The sequence below is a fragment of the Pinus tabuliformis genome, chromosome J, assembly GCF_031772625.1.
Source record: "Pinus tabuliformis cultivar Carrire ecotype Pingquan chromosome J, CPIR1, whole genome shotgun sequence".
NCBI classification, from domain to species: Eukaryota; Viridiplantae; Streptophyta; class Pinopsida; order Pinales; family Pinaceae; genus Pinus; species Pinus tabuliformis.
The window spans coordinates 446690630-446710333 of record NC_142295.1 but is presented as its reverse complement, the minus strand read 5'-3'; the positions used below and the strand labels follow the sequence as shown (position 1 = coordinate 446710333).

The following is a 19704-nucleotide window of genomic DNA, read 5'->3' as shown; positions in this document are numbered from 1 at the left end:
AAGTCTTGCTGGTGAACATCCAAAATAGTGGGATCAAATTTTGGCATAGGATAAATATGCTTATAATGATTCTCCTAGCAGGAGTACAGGGCAGAGTCCATTCCATATAGTTTATGGAATGCACCCAAGAGGAGTGTCTGAATTGAGAGACTTGGGAAAAGATGAAATGAGAAGTGCTAAAGGAGAAGATTTTGCTTTAGAGATTCAAGCAATACATGAACAGGTAAAACAACAGTTACAGGATAGCAACATAAAGTACAAGAGTAGAGCAGATTTGAAGAAGAGAGAAGTTAATTTTGAGGTTGGAGATTTGGTTTTAACACACCCGAGGAAGGAAAGATTTCCAAAAAGGGAGTATAACAAGTTAAAATTTAAGAAAATTGGACCATGCAGAGTCTTGAGGAAATTTTCTGCAAATGCATATGAAATTGAATTACCCCCTGACATTGGAATATCTCCAATTTTCAATGTTGCTGATTTGTATAGGTATGAAAATAGAAATGCAGATGATACAACAGAGGATAAAGAAGAACAAGAGGTTGATTGGGTAAAACAATTACCTACAACAAAGGCATTGCAGCTAGAAAAGATTTTAGACAAGAGATTGTTTAAAAAGACAAGAGGACAAGAGTATTTTCAGTATTTGATCAAGTGGAAGGATCAACCAATTGCTGATGCTACCTGGATGACAGATGCCATGCTACAGAAGTTGGGTAGTTCTATAGAAGAGCTCATGGACAGGAGCCCATGAAGAATTTTGTCCTTAGGAGTTTGATGCAGGAGCATGAGGCTTGAAGACAAAAGACTTCGAATTTTATTCCAAAAATACAAAAAAAGGTTTACAAGCAAAGGAGTGGGATCCTTTAGCTGTCACTTTACAAAGCTTTCTAGATAGGATTTGAGCTAGAATTCAGGGATTTGAATTATCTTGTAATTAATTCAAGTATTTAGGTTTAGTTGAGATTCTTGAGGAGAATATCATGCATATTAGATATTATCTAGGATTAGGCAGATTCGATCCATTGATTTAGGATCTGATTGTTGTATGAGTAGGTATTTATGTAAGTTTTGAATTAGTAGAATGGGATTTTGACGGATTTTGGCTGAGGAGGATTGGAATGTAAAATTTGGAATTTCTCTATATCTCTGTGAATACTGTGCATGAATGGTCAAATCTCGGAGGTTTTAATTTCCTTCGAAATATTTCTGAGTTTTGTTGAGTTTTGTATAATCTTGTGTTGTCGCATCTAAATCTTCACTCACTGTGTATTTAAATAATTTAGAGACAGACTAAACTTGGTGGAGGTGCTAAGTCTGGCGAGGAAACCTGATAAATTCATGAGAAACCCAGGAAAAGATCTGAATCGTCTGATTGGACAGATCCAATAGATCTAATGGTCATCGCGTGCCAACAAGCGCAGACGTTAATCAGAATAGTAGAGCGGTCTTCATAGGTGTAAGTAGTATCTTGCATGGTTAAAAGGTGGTAAGTGGTATTCTACAAATTCACACGATTATCCTTAGCGGGTGACATGTAGCACAAGAAAACTATTTTTCTCGCGCGCCCTCGACTTGATATTGGTCGTGCAAGAATCCACGCAAGATTACACGATAGCCGTTGGATCAAGCGAGATTGATCGACGGTGGGGAACGACCAAGCTAGTTGGCAAGCGGGTAACGCGATAACCATCGGATTGAGGAATGAGATCAACGACGGAGATTTAATGTGCTAAAGGTTTGTGGAGTGGCAGACGCGATAAGGTTATGAACTGGGGTTTTTAATTCCTTTTGGTTCCGTGGTAATTTTGAAGTTTTGCCATACCATCAGGAAAATTAGACAGTTCTGCTATTTTAGCAGAATAACTAAAGTTGGAGGTTGATGACTGATACTCCAAAGGAAAACCGAGAAGAAGTTCCACCCGAACTTGAAGGAATAGTTTCTAGTTTTGAATGATTATCCTTAACACCTGCAACCAGCCCACCACATTGGGTTCATATAAAGCTCCTCCAAAATTTGCATCAGAGACTCCTACCAAAATTAGAAGACAAATTCAAAATGCATAATAATTAAGGATCAGAGGGGCAAAAGAGAGGAGAAATAATTACAGTAGAGAAAACCCCATCGACCCAATTCCCAAATCTCCACTCTTGGATGAGAAGCTTATCTTGTTGCAGATTCTAAATGACCCTGTGATGGCACCATCAAATAGAGAGAAAGAACTGCTAACCTCTCGGCTAATCCTGACATTACTTTGAGTGAAACCCTTCCATCTATTCTCATCCATGAGAATGCCGAATATATCATGATATGAACAATGGAACTTCTTTGTTAGATGAATGGTCTTGAAACCCTCCTTGACAACCAGAGGGGGGCAGAAGGAGTCTGCTTTCCTTCCACGCCTTTCTCAGGGAGCTTGGGCTTCTATGATTGTTCTTACCAATGGGTTCTATGGTTGTTGTTGTGAGCTTAGGAGAAAGTCCAATATAACATCCTATTGGGCGTACTCCCTGCAGGTGCAGAAGCTTCTGCTGGTTATGTCTAAGGGGATGGTCATATGGGCATAAGAAAGGTAGGGATTTGTTCACGATGACATGGAGGACACGTGTCGACGATTGTGTCAAGGACAACAAATATGAACAATGTCGCCACAAAAAACCTCACTATACATAACACTTATGAACATAATTAATAATAAATAATTGATCAAAGCAACCAACAAAGAATAAATTATTAATAGATAATTGATCAAAGTAATCGTTGGGGATATATGAATAAATTACTAATAAAAAAACTTTATTTTTTATTAATATTTTTAATAAATTAATAAACTAATATCATTATTTAAATATTATTTTTCGAAAACTAGTAATATTTGGTTTTAATAAATTAATTTAAATATCATTTTTCAAAAATTGGTCGAGTCGTTACCTATTAATAATTTTAATAAATTAATGAAATAATATCATTATTTAAATATTTTTTTCAAAAGCTAGCCGTTTAATATAGCCATTACTGAATAATATTTATTTTAAAATATTAATAAATTAATATCATAATTTAAATATTATTGTTCAAAATATAGCTGTTACTTGAAATTATATCTCTACATGGCTCTTTATTTAAATTTGTCATGGTCTGCCTCTTCATTTGGTACTGATGATGAACCACACTTGTTGGTTTGAAAAAAATTTCTCTTATGTAATTTCTACCGAAACACTTTGCTTAATTCATTATGGATTACAGAAGCTTGGATACAGAAAATAAAAAACTTATAAAATTAACTAATTTATCAAAGTAATCATTAGTGATGCTCACCAGGGCAACACAATCACTGTGTTATGAAGTATTTTGTAAATCATGAAATTCAATGTTCAAATCCTTTGTAGGTCAAGCAAAAAAAACAACTACTAGTTACTTTGATAAAATTATTAATTAATAATTTATTTGTTATAGTCACCAACTATTACTTGATTACTTTGATCAATTATTTATTAATAATTTATCTTTTTTCTTAATAACTTTTCCCTTTTTTTCTCATTTTGCCATATCTTTACCCCATAAAAATCCCTTATAATAAGTGAAGTGTCCACCTACAAAATTGAAATATATTATTTCCAAAAATTATTACATTAAAATATTTTACCTACACATATATGAAAACACAATTTTACAATATTTATATTATTAATAATTTTTCATAATTTATTTTGAAATTTATCAATGAGAATAGCGATCACTTTGCTTTAGCAATTGTTTCACCATTATTAAAAAAACCCAAAAAACCCAAGCCACTTAAAATTTATAACCAATAATACTTATATATATAAAAAAAATTCCCCCCCAACCCCCACAAAAACATTTATCACATAAAACGTTTTTATTAAGCACTATAAACTTCACTTTAGCCTCCTTCATTTGAATTTGAAGGAAGCACTTCAAAATTCTTTGAATTCTCGGAAGTCCGGATAGGGTTTGATGCTGAGCCTTACATGGGCAAAGCGATTCCTGTAAAGCAAAATTCGGGGAGCATACACATCATTTGTAAAGGCGAATCCAGACCGTAGTCGTGATTAAATCAACGGCTGAGACGAGACGCGTTCACAAGCCGTTGATCAGGCGGTCAGGTTAGATCCAGATCCTTACTCTACTCTCTAGATCTTTTCAATCATGTCTTTTGCATTTGGGCCAGGGCAAGACCTGTACATGTTATATGTTAGTCCCCCTTGCCATTTTTAACTAATAATAGCTCTCTGGGGTTTGACCATTTCATTCCATCCACACTTCATTTAATCTGCCCTTCTTCATTTTGGGCGTTTTACAGAATGGATTCAGATCATTGCAAGATATTTATCGGTGGAATATCATGGGAGACGACCGAGGAGAGGCTCCGGGACTACTTCAGCAAGTATGGAGAGGTTGTTCAGACTGTCATCATGAAAGATCGGCTCACGGGTCGTGCCAGAGGGTTCGGTTTTGTGGTCTTCTCAGACCCCTCGATGGTCGACATAGCTCTTCAGGAAAAGCACACCATCGACGGCAGAGCGGTAAGAGGAAAATCATCTGTGCTTGATAAGATAAATAGAATATGCCAGAGAATACCCATTCAGGCTAGGTCTGCTTTAGGGTAAATGCCGATGAATATCGTTTAACTTTGGTCTCTTTAGGGTTTGTCTTGATAAAAACCTGCCGAGATTTTTTTAGTATATTTAGCAAGAAGACCAGTAAATGATCGTTTTTGGTTTGTGGGTTGTTTTTGGTGGAGAAAGAAAATGCATGAAAGCGCTCGAGATGACTGTATTTCATGCCTGTCCTTGGAGTTGGGAAACCTGTAAAAGCTGATTAAAAGGGCATTAGGGTTATCTTCTTTCTGGGGATAAGGTCTTTTTGCTAAAAAGGCATTGGTTTATTGCTGAGGTGGGCAGAGTGTTTATCGTTGACTAGTGTTCCATCCTTGTTGTGCCGTGTCCCACCTGTATGTCATAAGATTCAACGGGGATGTAGTATTGTGCAAATTCTTAGCTACTTTGGCCAAATACATAAGATGCCTCTGGCATCTTTTAGCTGAAGGAACTTCTCACCCTTTAAATTAAAATACCTATTTTCATGATAAGGACTGAACGGAAATGCGACAAATTTGCTTTTAATTGTAGTTGTTCATGTAATGTCTGGGTATTTTATTTTTCCTGATATGTAGATTTGAAACCTAATTTATAAGAATAGGCTCTCAGATGTGCTTTATGTACTTAATGACGCCAAAGCGAACTATCTACATGTTTTCAGAGTGTGTATGTTTTCGATTACAACTGAAGAAAAATTAATACTCGAAGTCTCCTGGGCAGTTGAGTTCAGGCGTTTTATCTTTAAGAACTAGACAGAATCCACTGAATAAACCACTTGAGCTTATGCTGTACAAGGTTTTATGGCGGTAGAAAGATGGGAAGATTTGTGAATGGAAACACATTATGCTTTTTTAGTTCACGATTTTTATGCTGAGAACTGAACAGAATTCACAGAACAAACTACTCGAGCATATGCTGTACAAAATGTCTTGGCCACAAGAAGTAGGAAACTCTGTTACTGGCAATGCATTATGCTTTTTCACCTTAATATCTACTGTGGGTAGAAATCTAAGACACAAGACTAGTTCATGTTTAGTTTATGTCGGATATATTTGAAAAATACTTCTTGAAAGACTTGGGAAAAAAATCTTTCCGGCTATTCTTGGTCCTGACTTCCATTATTGTTGGATTTATAATGAGAAAACAGTCTTGAGTAAAGAAAAAAAAATCTAGAAAACCCTGCAAAGGAAGCGCTCTAACTGTGTGTTTTTTATGCAATGTTTCTTCCTTTTGTGGCGAGAAAGAAAAGAAAACCTTTTACAGAGAAGAATAAATTATTTTGGTTCTTACTTTCTGTTGGCATGACTCAAGAAAATATCGAAAATTATAGTGAAACTTCTTTTTAATGATGTAAGCAATTTAAATTTCTTATCAATCTATTTCATATGTGTTGTTGTGGATATTCCATAAAGCCCCGCTAAACAAGAGTAAAACTTCCTTCAGGTTTGTGTACTTTTAATTAATGCTTGCTTGAATGGGTATCTTACTTTTCAGTTTAAGCTTTCAAGAGACAGCTGTTGAAATTTTGTTACATGCTTCTTTTTCTTATTGTTGTAGTTAGTGACTAGTTTAGACGTTTGTAAATGTGTGTTTTTAATTTTTAGGTGGAAGCAAAGAAAGCAGTTCCCAGAAGTGAACAGCATAATGCCAGAACCAACAACTACAATAACAATGACAATCACAGTCAAAGTTACGGAGGAGGAGGAGGAGGATCTGTTAGGACCAAGAAAATATTTGTAGGGGGATTGCCAGCCAATCTAACGGAAGAAGATTTCAAGAATTATTTTCAGCAGTTTGGCAACATTACAGATGTTGTTGTAATGTATGACCATAATACTCAGAGACCAAGGGGTTTTGGATTCATATCTTTTGATTCAGAAGATGCAGTTGAGAATGTTTTGCAGAAGTCTTTTCATCAGTTGAATGAAAAACTTGTAGAAGTTAAGCGTGCATTACCCAAGGATGCTTCTCCTGGAGCTGCAAGCAGAGGTGCTGGAGGCTATCAAGGTTATAACAACTCAACCTCAAATATTGGTGGTTATGAAGGAAGAATGGATAATAACAGGTATGGGCAGCCTCCTCCTGCAGGGAGAGGTGGGTTTCCAAGCTATGGACCTACTGGTTATGGTACCCCAAGCTATGGACCTGGGGGTTATGGGGCAGTTAACGCTGGTGGGTATGGTTATGGAAATTATGGCATGAATAGTTATGGTAGTGCTCCTGGAGCTCCAGGGTATGCTGGTGCTGCTGGAGGATATGGAAGTACTCCTGTACCAAACACAGCTTTTGGTAATGGCCCAGTTGGAGCTCCTAGGAACCCATGGGGTAACGCAGGGGCTGCTGGTTATGGAAACCAAGGTAATACTGCTGGCTACGGGACAAATGCAGGCTATGCAGCTGCAGCTCCCTGGCCTGCTTCAGGTGCTACTGTTTCTGGTGCAGCTGGGCAATCTCCCAGCACTGGTAATGGCTATGCAAACCCAAATTATGGATATGGTTATGCAAACAATGATGGGACTTACAATTCTAATGCAGCTGGAGGCTATGGTGGTCCTAGCCGTGGAGGTGCGGCTCCAAATTACAACATGGGCAACACCAATGGTGAACAAGCGGGAACAGGAGGACCTTATGCAGTTGGCTATGGAGATCCCCATGGTAACTCTGGATATTCAGAGACGGTCTGGAAATCAGGTGGGCCAGACGCTTCTTCAGCAGGTTTTGTTGCAGCATCAAGTGGAGGATATGGAGCTCCTAATGTGGATGGGACAGTGAATGGGCCAACAGGTTATGGAGGATATGGTGCTGCTGGCCGGCAGAATCAGAGGCAGTGATGCTTTTAAATATTGGGTCATTCTTTGACCTTACCAGTCTTTTCCAGGCCCGGGAGTTCTAAATGCAGCTTGCTACTCTCTGGCATTCTTCTGGGCAGAGATAAAAACATATGTTGGGACTGGTCGGGTTGCTTTAAATCCCCCAACTGTTTAGCCTAGGTCTTTTGCAAATATCTAAGACTAAAACATAATTAGATGGGAGAGTTAGGAATCTCTCTCGCTGGTAGTTTTTGTTTGAAGCTATGGTTTTGTCTTATGAGTATTGCAGGCAGATAGCTTTGTATTAGCTTCCCGTTTTACATACTAGATTAGTTATTAGGTGCTTTTATGCTTCTGTTTAGGATGACTCATTTTATGTTTAAGCTACTGAGAGGCTTTAGTAGTTTATGAACTAGAGGATTTTATAATTACTTTTGGAGTGGAGTATATTGTTGAAAATCATAGAATGGTTTATTTTAAGCAGTTCAGCAACCTGGGATGTGTGAAAAATTAGGATCTTTCCTATACTTTGATATTTTCAGTTGTCTCATTAAATCAAGTAGGGGTATGAGTAGAGGAGCTATTTCAGCTGGAGTTAAGCCTTCAGGGACTCAGTCAGCATAGATATTGCTTATTGAATGTTTATATTTGTCCATGGCATAATTTTGTTTCCTCCTGTATGTGCGATTTTGTACAGGGGACGCTGATTAATCAGTCAATATTGCCTTTTGTGATGGTTGTGGGAGTATGGAGCGCAGAAAGTGTGGGAACTCTGATTATAATGGATTGTTTCAATGTCGATAAACAACCAAAAATTTCATCCAACAAGGTGCCAAAGCATGTTCACTTCAGAGAGCCTTATGACGGGCAACTAAACTCCAGCAAAGTCTTGGTCGTTATATTGTTTATCACTCAACATGAAATTCCTTTTTTGGTTGAGATTATTGCTAAATATACATATTTGGCAAGGGGGCAACAAGATTTGGACTTTAAGCTCAATACTGTTGTGGTCTGTATTCCTGTCTGCAATTGAATGTATTTCGCATGTCATGCTGGCATTGATTTTTTGAGCTGATTTTGTTTTTCCCCTGGAGCACAGTACTTAGGTTTAATCTTTAGAACATTTTTACTAAACATCTATACAGATAATGGATGGATGGGCACATTTGTATTACTACCCAAATACTAAAATAATCTTTTGCCTTAATTGATAAGCTTCGAAAGTTTATATGGATGAGCTTTTTGCTGCCAAATTAGGAATATTGGGTATCCTAAGACATAATTCTTGAAAATAACAACTTGAACAGCTATAACGGGATTCTGAAATGTCAGATATTTCACATCCAGTGTTTGAGAGATACCAAAACCAAATTGGGTGTATATTTGGTAGTCCATTCCTTTTCAATAATATAATCCACTATCTTACCCTAAAATATGTGGAGTTTCAGGTGAAGGGGCTGCTATTTAAAGCGAAATTTTTTCTTTTCAAACTTCTGAAAACTATCTTTTTGGAAATTTCCAAATTTCTCCTTTTTAATTACAAGCGTAACTCCGTGATTCGGAGCGTTTTAAGGTCGATTCCTTTTTGAATTGTCAACTTTCTCCTTTTAATTACAAGCCCTTTGACCTTAATTACCAAATCTCTGCTTTTTAATTACAAGCGTTTAACTCCGTCATTCGGAGCGTTTTAAGGTCGATTTCTTTTTGAATGGACAATTTTCTCTTTTAATCACAAGCCTTTAAGGTCAAATCCTTGATTTGGGGCGTTTTTCCCTTTAGAAAATTGAGTGCTATATTAATTGAGCCCATGATTGTGCTAAACTCTACAAATATGCAAAGTTTCCGAGTAAATTAATAAATCTTTCAAGCCCATAGGATATTCATGGTGTCTGTTTGAGAAATATTTACGGTTTTGCAATTCCATAGATAAGGTCATTCTTCCTCTTATTAAGAACTGTAAGTATATATAATTGCATAATGCCCAAGTTTTAGTTAGTTCACATCTTGCTATGATATTTTTGTCAACACTATTTTCAGTCTAGACCCATCTTAAATTTGGATTTATCAAACATCAATAATAGGAGATTTTTATCAAACATCAATAATAGGGATGAAATCTCCTAGTATATACATTCTTTTTGATTTGCTTGATTAATCTAGGTTGGTTTTTCTGAAATGTCATATATATATATATATTTGTTCCATCTAAAAAATAAATTTTAATTGCATTTTCAATTATTTTACACCGATTTAAATCTTTTTAGATCTCATGTACACATTTTAACACAGTGGGAAAACCTATCATAGCTTCAAACCAGCAGTGGGAAAGCCATCACTCGTTGCGATCTGTGAATGCAGGTTGACTCATCACTGCTAATCAAGAAAAACCACGCCAATTGGAGTTATCCACGTGTGGCCTATGAAGGGGTTAAATTTTCATTCTTGTCAGATGCCTTTTGGTCTTGAGCCATTAACTTGTTTCCATATGTTTTCCATATGTTCAAGGAAGACGAGCTCTTAGCCAAATAGAAATAGTTTGAAGGCAAACACAATGACCCCATTTTATTCTATCATAATAGACATGCGGATGCTCTTTTGCATCCATTTGAGCTTCGAGTGTTTATTGCTTTAGTTTAGCCTAGTCATCTTTTTCATTAATGTTTGTTTCATCTTTCCTTATGGTTTGCAAATTTTTTATTATTTAGACTTTTAAGTTAATTAAAATATTCATTTTTATAAAGTTAATAAACTTGTAATTATTATTTTGTTTTAATTAGATTAATTAATGAAACATAGTCCTCAAGACAAAGGTTCATACATTAACCATATTATAATGTGGTAAGTGGCTTAGCTTTTTTTAATAAACATAAAATAGAAACTAAGAACCTTGTTAAAAATGGATTTGTTTACAAAATGGATTTAATATAAACAAATGAATATAGATTTTGGTGATATATATTATAAAGTGGCTAAAGTATTATGGAGGACCGACATATCACGTAACCCTCCTTCGCTCCCTTATATCAAAGAATCCCTCGTATCAAAGTTTTTTTTGTCACTTCTTAAAAGTTTTGATATCATATATCCTCCGATCTCCGATATGTGGTATACCCTCTAATTTATGATATGTTTTAATCTCTGATATGTTGGACCCGATTTGATTTAAGTTTTGGATTAATTAGAAAATCATATCCACTTTCATATTAGAGCTTTTGAAATTACACATATCTAAAATCTCCGAAAAGATTTAATCTTTTGATCGCCAATTTGGTTGCGGATCCGATGGGCTTAATCAAAAATGATTTAATATAACATTGCATCTGTTCCATATCAGAGCCATCCAATATCATAACTACTTTGTTTTGTCTCATTTTAAAAGTTGTGATGAGCTTACTTCTGATACCACTTGGCTTCTGCCACATATAAATAAAAGTCATTTAATTATTTTAAAAGGGTCTCTCGGCATAAGTATAGTCTAACACATTTTTATAGTTTAATCAATGTTTTCGCTATTTTAATAAAAATATAACTTTAAGTATGGGGGATTTACGCAGTGCATTATATTAGATATCATTTTTGGGATTCAACTGCGTTAAGTAAGTCATTCAAACGTATGACCATTTCCATGAGAGGTAGTCGTAACTGACTAATTTCTCATGATTTTTGAATAGTTCACTTAGCACTCATTGCATCGGGTGATGCTACGGGGCCGATTGCGAGAACATATCAATCACCATTGAAATTCCTCTCGTTGGAAAAATGGATTTCTTAATTGGTAGACATTCTTGAATCAATTGAATAGTGATTACATTGCGGGTAAATTCTTCCTATCCATTTGAAACAAGCGGGATCATTCTTATTTGCCAATTGGGTAATTCGTTCTGCGATGTTCATCTACGTTTGGTCAGAATTCCAATTAAAGTCATCCTTGGTGTAATTAACTTTATTGTTGAGAGAATCAAGGGAGACTATTATCTCAATAAATCTTGTATAAATATTCTTAAATTCGATAAAAAAAGGGGATGTCGTGACCCACTCAAGGGGGATTTTCTGTAGTTGTTTGATTTGTGCAATTGCACTATTGTTATGTATAGAAAAATCGATTATATATTTAACATAGGGTTTCTGGCTCTATTTTAATTGCTTAGAACTATATCAACTAATGTGATTATGGGGTTGCGTTACTCCAGGGCTGCACATTTGTAATGTAATTTTTGACATGGTTTTAATTAATTGTTATTCGTGTATTATTATCAGAATGTAAAACTATTGTTTCATTGTTGAAGTTTCATTTTTGGTTTTGATATTTATTTTAAATAGTATTATATTTCTTTGATATTATGCATTATTGCTGTGTCGTTGACATTTCGTTGTTGAAGCTTTGTTAGAGCTATCTTTGTAGGGCAGACGGAATCAATCTTAATTCATTGAAGTATTCATGTGGTGACCGCTAACTATTTATTATTCATTTGCAGACTTATTTTTCTTTCACTTGTATTAGTTAATGTTAACTACTTCAATTAATACAAAATCATATTATGACTTATACCAATGCTTCCCCCTATTTTAGTTAACTTGCTCTTGGATTGGGAGAGGGCTATCACATTCTAGTTCAAGATAGGTTTTTCATGTTTTAAATTAGTTTTACATCTACATCTTAGTTTGCATCAAGTCCTCTCTTAAAGAGGCAAATAAATCATTTAATTGCAGATTGACCAACTTTTTTAAATCGATCAAATCTTTGTGTCGATTTACTTCTTTAACTCGTATCTTAAAGAATGATATAAATGAAATATAACATAATGTAATATATGTGTAAATAGATTAATTATTAGTTTAGGCTATACTAGTTATAGATTAGTATTAGATAAGTTTTAGGTTAGTCTTAGATGACAGGGTCAGTAGACCCATAACTAGTCGGAACTACTATCTTCGACGGAAAAACAATTGCTTTAAGTTTATGACTGGGTGGTCTTCCCTAACGTTGACGAAGGACATTTTTGTCGATCAACAATTTTGACAAACATATGTTTGGTTTCTTTAGAGATCTCGTGTTTTCAAAGTTTTATTTTATTTCAATGGTTCTTCTTAAGACACCACTATGGAGTTGCTTTAATGGACTCCCACTGACTTAGACTCCAATTCAAGCAGCCAAAATCTTGTCAAAGAAGAAGTTTAATGGTGAGAATAATACTTTTGCTTATGAACATGTCTATCAATTTATTTTAAATTGTAATTGTTGTGATTTTGATGAAGGTGTCATGTGCAGATTGTTTACCCTTTGGCAGGAATAGCAAAACACTAGTGAAAAGCCCTACCGTTTGCTTTCATACGCACTTGGGACGCTTTTGTAATTATTTTCTTACACACTTTTCAGGATTATGACCTTGAAATAGTATGTGACCAATTGGAGAATCTTCGTTGTTTTGAAGGTGAACCATTAGATAACTTTCATATTAGATTCAAATTATTTTGTTCTCAATTTTAGTCTGATGATTTACTTCCAGAATTTTAATTAATAGGATGGTTTGATAAATTAATTTTTTTCCTTCCATTCCTATTCCATATGAAATAATTTCAAGTTTAAATGAGTCTTCTTTGCCTTTCATTATCACGACTGAAAAATCTGACATGGAGAAGCATGTTAATTACGATGAAACTGTTGCAACTATATATGATAGATTTCTCCATCTAAATCATACTTTTTATAGTGTTAATGATGATTCAGATTCACTTTCACATGTTGATGAATTGTAACCAACTAACTTGGAACAAGTTGATAATTGTTTGCAAGAAGATCACATCAACATATTTGAAGAACCAATGATCACAAGATCAGAAAATCAGCAGACAACTCAAATACTAATCATTGAATCTGAAAATTATGATTTTTGTTATAATGATCACCTGTAAAATAAAAGATAGAAGAAAATCATGATGAACAAAGAATCTGAGATCAACAATGGAGAATACACAGAGGAATTTGCCCATAGAGAGCATTTTAGGTTCATTATTTCAAACTCTCATTTTCATCTTTATCCTGATATTTTTAGCAATTCAGTTCCTATTCATATTAATAATATCTTAGAAATGAAAGAACTTTTTACACATGAATTTCCAATTGATTATTATCAAGATAGTGAAATATTTAATGGTCATTTTTTCAATCTCGGAAAAAATGTGTCTAATTTTTTTTTCTTGTTTTGATGTGTCTCATGGGAATGCTAAAATTTTAAGGAAACTTGTGAAGTCATTTATGATGAATACGTTGAGAATGAAGATCTTGAATAATCTCATTATTCATTAAATTCTCATGATCCAAGTAAAATTATATTTGGAAATGAAGAAATTTTTAATTTAAAAATTGTTCCAATCATTTATCGTTTTCAAACTTTTAATCATTATAATGATTTGACTAATCAAGAACCCATTTCGATCTATGATTCTGCTAATGATCACATTATCTTTTCTATTCTTGATCCATTATCTCATGCACAAGATGATCTTGATAACCATTCCAATTGCATTTTGTCTAATTCTTGTAAAAAAGAAATCTTTTCAAACCTGTCCCAATTGTAGTGTAACAATAATTGTAATATTTTTGTAAAAATAGTGATTGGTTAGATTTTTCTTCTTCTTTTATTTTTCAACTCTTTTATGTTCTGTGTTGGCATGTTAAGTTGCTTGATATTGCACATGCACGAGATACATTAACAAAAAAGGATAAAGTTGAAATTCAAAGATTTATTTATGAACATCAAGAGCTATTACTCTTCTAATTTTGTCCGATGTTCAGCGCATATCATTTTTCTTCTCCTTCTCAAAGGCATTGCTAACAAAAAATTGTTCTCGAGTGTGTACCTTTACAACATAACCAACCATCTAACACAATTGATGACCCTCTACCATATGTACATAAAACTAACAATTTGATGCAAGTCATTACATTTAAAAGAATATTTTCACAATCTGACTTGTTATCCTCTTCTTCATACCACTTCCAATCTCTAATTAATATCCATCCATATTTTTATGATCTCATTGAGATTTGGTTGGAAGAAAATCTCCAAGAGAGAGTGAATGTAAATAAGTTACTGCTTGTACATACATTAACAATAGTTGTACATAACGTTTTTAGTTTTATTTGTGTTGGTTTAAGTAGATTTATACTTTTGTGACTAATGTTTGATATATATATTCATGCAGAAAATAAGATGCTTGAATGGCTTCATTGGAAGTACAATTTCACAATCTTAGTCCTCTTTTTAGATTAGGATTAGGTGTAGTTTATAGTAGTTTTAAATTGAATAAGAAGATGGTTTTGAAATTTGATTAATACATGGGAGAAAATGAAGATTCATCATGTAAAATTATGATCGAATTCTTTTGGGTACACATTTATATGTTCATCCTCATCTGGTTTGAGTTTTATTTCAACTTTTCTTTTCTCTTTTAATCATTATTTTTTTCTTATATTTTGTTGTTCTTCTTACAGGTTTCCATAGGTTTGATTTGTAGATTTAGCTTTGCTGACAACTAACATTTCAGAAGAACAATCACCATATGACATTAGGGAGATTTCTCTTGTCTTAATTTGCTTACATTTTGAAATTGATTGTTAGTTTTATTCTTAAAATTGAATCTATAAAGATTCACAAACTATCTTTAAGCAAGATTGCAAAAGTAAGAAAACACTTGTCAAAGCATACAACAATAACTCTAAATCAATAACTATGCTTTGAAAAAAAGAGCTTTATCAACAAATCATCTTACAAGATAAAATCAACATAACGTCATTTTTCCCTCTATCTTGTAAGATGTATTTCAAGATTCATTCTCTTGATTGTCTTCTTTCTGATTTGATAAGCATTTTAGGTTCAGCTGAATTGTCTTTTAATTTCATTTTGCAATAAAATGGAGTAATGTTTTCTCTTTCAGCTTCGCATAATCGTTGGACGAGTCATTTTCATGCTCTAATTTATATTAACGGAATCTAATATCTAAGGATCACTTCAATGAAGATGATTTTGTTTATGTTCATTTTCAGCGTTCCTAATTAACTAGAGCCCCTGTTTTTCTGTTCTTTAAGAGTAAATATTTCCGTTATTTTTTATGAGCTAATTTTAACCCTTATCTTTAAGGAAATTAAAACACATTTAATAGTAATTACCTAAGGTCACGAGTTCTTTTGGCGAACAAGTTTAGTAAAGTGAATATTAGTCAGCTTAAAGCTTTTTACGCCATCCCTTGCTCTTAAGGAGAATTATGCCACCCCATCTATTAAGTAGTATCTATGAGATTAATAGTTACCATAGTTAAACATACAAACAAAAATGGTCAATTGAAAGATAGGAGGTCTCATCACGAGCTGACCTACCATGATCATAAGTTCTACCATTGTGACATTACCATTATTAATCACCAATCCAAGGTAATGGCTTTCGACCACAAGGTTGAGAGACAAGAGGTCTCATCACGCGCCAACTTGCTCACCATGTTAGATATCGTGAATGGAATTTTCATTAGCTGGATACCAAGTCAGGAAAGTGATCTTCAGTGGGCATTCAAATAAGTTTAAGATGATCCTTTGCAACTATGCATTTATTCTTGATAGATGGAACACTGGCACCTAAAAGGTTTAAAAGGCATCCTTGTTGAGGATATAGACGTCTGCTGGCAGCATGCCTGTGGTATGGAAGTTAAATTAATACTATGTTTTCTTGATTAGTTTGTTTACTAGAAGGCTGATGCCCAACTAAGCTGACTATTGTATATATAAATTTACTGAAACATTGAATTTATGGGGTAAATTTTTGCAAGTTCATGAATGATAATGGTGTATCTATTTATTTGACATCATATAATAAGGACAAAATGGTTAGGATATCTAAATTTGAGCATTTCAAATTATCTAATTATAATTCCTTCATTTTTAAACCAGTTTCTGTATCTTTATGACAAAGATAATTACTTCTTCCCAGTGTGTTGCCATTGTTGTAGTGAAAACACAACACCCCCATTTTATTCTATCATAAAAGAAATGGAGACCTTATTTTTCACCCATTTAGGCTTTGAGTGTTTATTGCTTTAGTTTAACCTAGTCATCTTTTTCATTAACGCTTATTTCATCTTCCCTTATGGTTTGCAAATTAATCTTTCGTTTTACTATTTATACTTTTAGTTTAAATAATTAATTTATTATTATTATTTTTTTAAGTTAATAAATTTGTATTCGTTCTTTTGCTTTAATTAGATTAATTAATAAAACATAACCCCCGAGACCAATATTCATACATTAACCATATTATAATGTTGTAAGTGGCTTAGCCATTTTTAATAAACATACAAATATAAACTTCGAACCATATGACAAATGGATTTAATACAAACAAACGAATATAGGTTTCGGTGATATATATTATAAAGTGGCTGAAGTATTATGGAGGACCCACATACCACATAACCCTTCTCTGCTCCCTTATATCAGAGAGTCCCTCATATCAAAGTTTTTGTTATTTGTCACTTCTTAAAAGTTCCGATATCATATAACCTCTGATCTTCGATATCCGATACAACTTCCGACCTCCGATATGTTTTAATTTTCGATATGTCAGACTTGATTGGATTTAAGTTTTGGATTAATTATAAAATCGCATTCGCTCTCATATCAGAACTTTTGAAATGACACATGTCTAAAATCGCCGATATGACTTAATCTTCTGATCACCGATTTGGTTGCAGATCCGATGGGTTTTATCACAAAAATTTAATATAACATCGCATCCGCTCCATATCGGAGTCACCCAATATAACAACTATTTCATTTTGTTTCATTTTAAAAGTTGCAATGAGCTTACCTCCGATACCAATCAACTCTTGCCACATATAAGTAAAAGTCACTTAATTAATTTAAAAGGGTGTCTTGGCATAAACAATTTTTTTATAGTTTAATCCATGTTTTGCTATTTTAATAAAAATCTAGCTATTTACAATATGATTATGTTTTCTGTTTAATTTTCGATACAGGGCCTATTGCGAGAACATATCAATCACCAATGGGTTTCTTCTTGATGGCCAAAGGGATTTCTTAATTGGTAAAGACATTCTTGAATCAGTTGAATAATGATTACATTGCCCGTAAATTCTTCCTATACATTTAGAACAAGTGGGATCATTCTTACCTGTACAAACCAAATTGGGCAGTTCGTTTTGCTGTGTTCATCTACGTTTGTTCAGAGTTCTAATTAAAGTCATCCTTGTAATTAACTCTGTTGTTGAGAGAATTGGGGGAGACGGTTAGATTTGTAAATCTTGTATAAATACCCCTGAATTCGATACAAAGAAGGGGAGGTCACGACTCACTCAAGGGGATTCTCTTTAGTTGTTCAATTTGAGTAATAACACTACTGTTATGTACAGAAAGGCCGATTATAGAGAAAATAAAGGGTTTCTGGCTCTGTTCTCATTGCTAAGCACTATTGCAGACAATGTGATTATGGGTCTGAGCTATTCCAGGACTTCACATTTGTAATGTAAATTTTGACATGGTTTTAATTAATTCTTATTCTTGTGTACTATTATTGGAATACAAGATTATTGTCTCAGTGTTAAAGTTTCATTTTTGATTCTGATATTTATTCTAAACAATATTATGTTTCTTTGATTTTATGCACTATTGTTGTGTCATTGACATTTTGTCGTTGAAGCTTTGTTAAAGCTATCTTTGCAGGGCAGAATGAGAACAAAATCAATCTTAATTTATTGAAGTATTCATGTGGTGACTGATAACTATATATTATTCATTTGCAATTTTATTTTTCTTTCACTTGTATTAATTAATGTGAACTACTTCTTTTAATTAATACAAAATCGCTTGATGATTTATACAAGTCTTTCCCCCTGTTTTAGTTAACTTGCTCTTAGATTGGGAGAGGGCTATCCCATTCTAGTTTGAGATACGTTTTTCATGTTTTAAATTAGTTTTACATCTACATCTTAGTTTCCATCAAGTACTCTCTTAAAGAGGCAAATAAATAATTTAATTGAGGTTTGACCAACCTTTATGTCGATTTAATTCTTTAACCCATATCTTAAAGATCGATGTAAAGGAAATATAACATGATGTAATATAGGTGTAAATAGATTAATTGTTAGTTTAGGTTATATTAGTTTTAGATTAGTATTAGATTAGTTGTAGGTTAGTCTTAGATGATAGGGTAATTGGACCCATAACCAGTTGGAACCACCATCTTCAACGGAAAAGGAGTTGCTTTAAGTTCCCGACTGAGTGGTCTCCTTTAATGTTGATAGAGGACATTATTTCCGATCAACAAATCCATTACTATAAATAAACCCAACATGCCCATAACATGCTATAACCATACATACAAAAATGGGGTGCACATATGCCCCTACATATCCTCATGATCCTCTGCAGGATCTTGTGCCAGTAGGGTCGAATGCTTGAATCCATTATTTGAGCACTTGGAACACAATGGCACTCCATAAACTCATCCAGCTAGGGGACATCATTGCCACCTGATCAGTTCCCTCCATCCAATTATGCTGGGGGCTAGTATCTCATGTTTGGGGGCATGATGACACCCCTGGCCACCTTATCACTTGCTTAATATCAGTCTTGACCTAGACCCCAATGATCTAGGTATGGTCGATTATCCTTCATTTCTAGGATATTTTTCCTACCAACCTCTTTGGCAAGCCATATACCCATCCCATATTGTAGATTCTTGATACCATATCTTCAAACTTTCTATTCTATGTGATGCCACACTTAGCATCTAGTCTCATATTTGACTTGGTGGGTGGGGATGATTTTAGACCTCATCTAGTATTTCATCCCCTCAATTTTTCTTTCCTTAATTCTTCACCAAGAAACACCTTTCCAAGGAGCATTAAGGCCATTTTTAGACAAGTAAGGTCACCAACCCAAAAGTCGCAGTTCCAGATTTTGACGGTCAGTTTGTCTGCTATGATCTCCATAAGATTTAGGGACTTCTCCTCCTCTCCAAATTCTTCAACAATTCACTATGCAAATGAATTGGATTTGGGGGCAAGAAGCTCTTTTATAGGAAAAACCTTAGTTTTTCTATCTCCCATTGAGAACAAACCATAACTCGGTTTAACGAGCCATCAACACATTTGGAAATCTCTCACCAAGTTCTATAGTGGGTCTTCCTTTGTTTTTGGTAATGCGGCACTTCACTAGGGAGCCATTTTTTCCATGAGGTCTGACTTTGCCGCCTATTAAAATTGA

At 34.1% G+C, this 19704-nt stretch overlaps 1 protein-coding gene across 2 annotated transcripts; it reads left to right on the top strand.

The window, feature by feature from the left end:
* Positions 1-3917: 3917 nt before the first annotated feature.
* Positions 3918-8258, top strand: LOC149227734 (heterogeneous nuclear ribonucleoprotein 1-like). Of its 2 annotated transcripts, none has more exons than XM_089377898.1 (3): positions 3918-4125; positions 4323-4545; positions 6225-7910. In XM_089377898.1, the coding sequence occupies exons 2-3, from the start codon at positions 4324-4326 to the stop codon at positions 7449-7451; spliced, it is 1449 nt and encodes a 482-aa protein (XP_089234024.1). In that variant the 5' UTR covers positions 3918-4125; position 4323; the 3' UTR covers positions 7452-7910. The 2 variants fall into 2 exon arrangements, 1 of the variants encoding a protein (XP_089234024.1); XR_016247819.1 differs by lacking the exon at positions 3918-4125 and adding an exon at positions 8128-8258 and having other exon boundaries at positions 4164-4545; positions 6225-7573.
* Positions 8259-19704: the final 11446 nt, after the last annotated feature.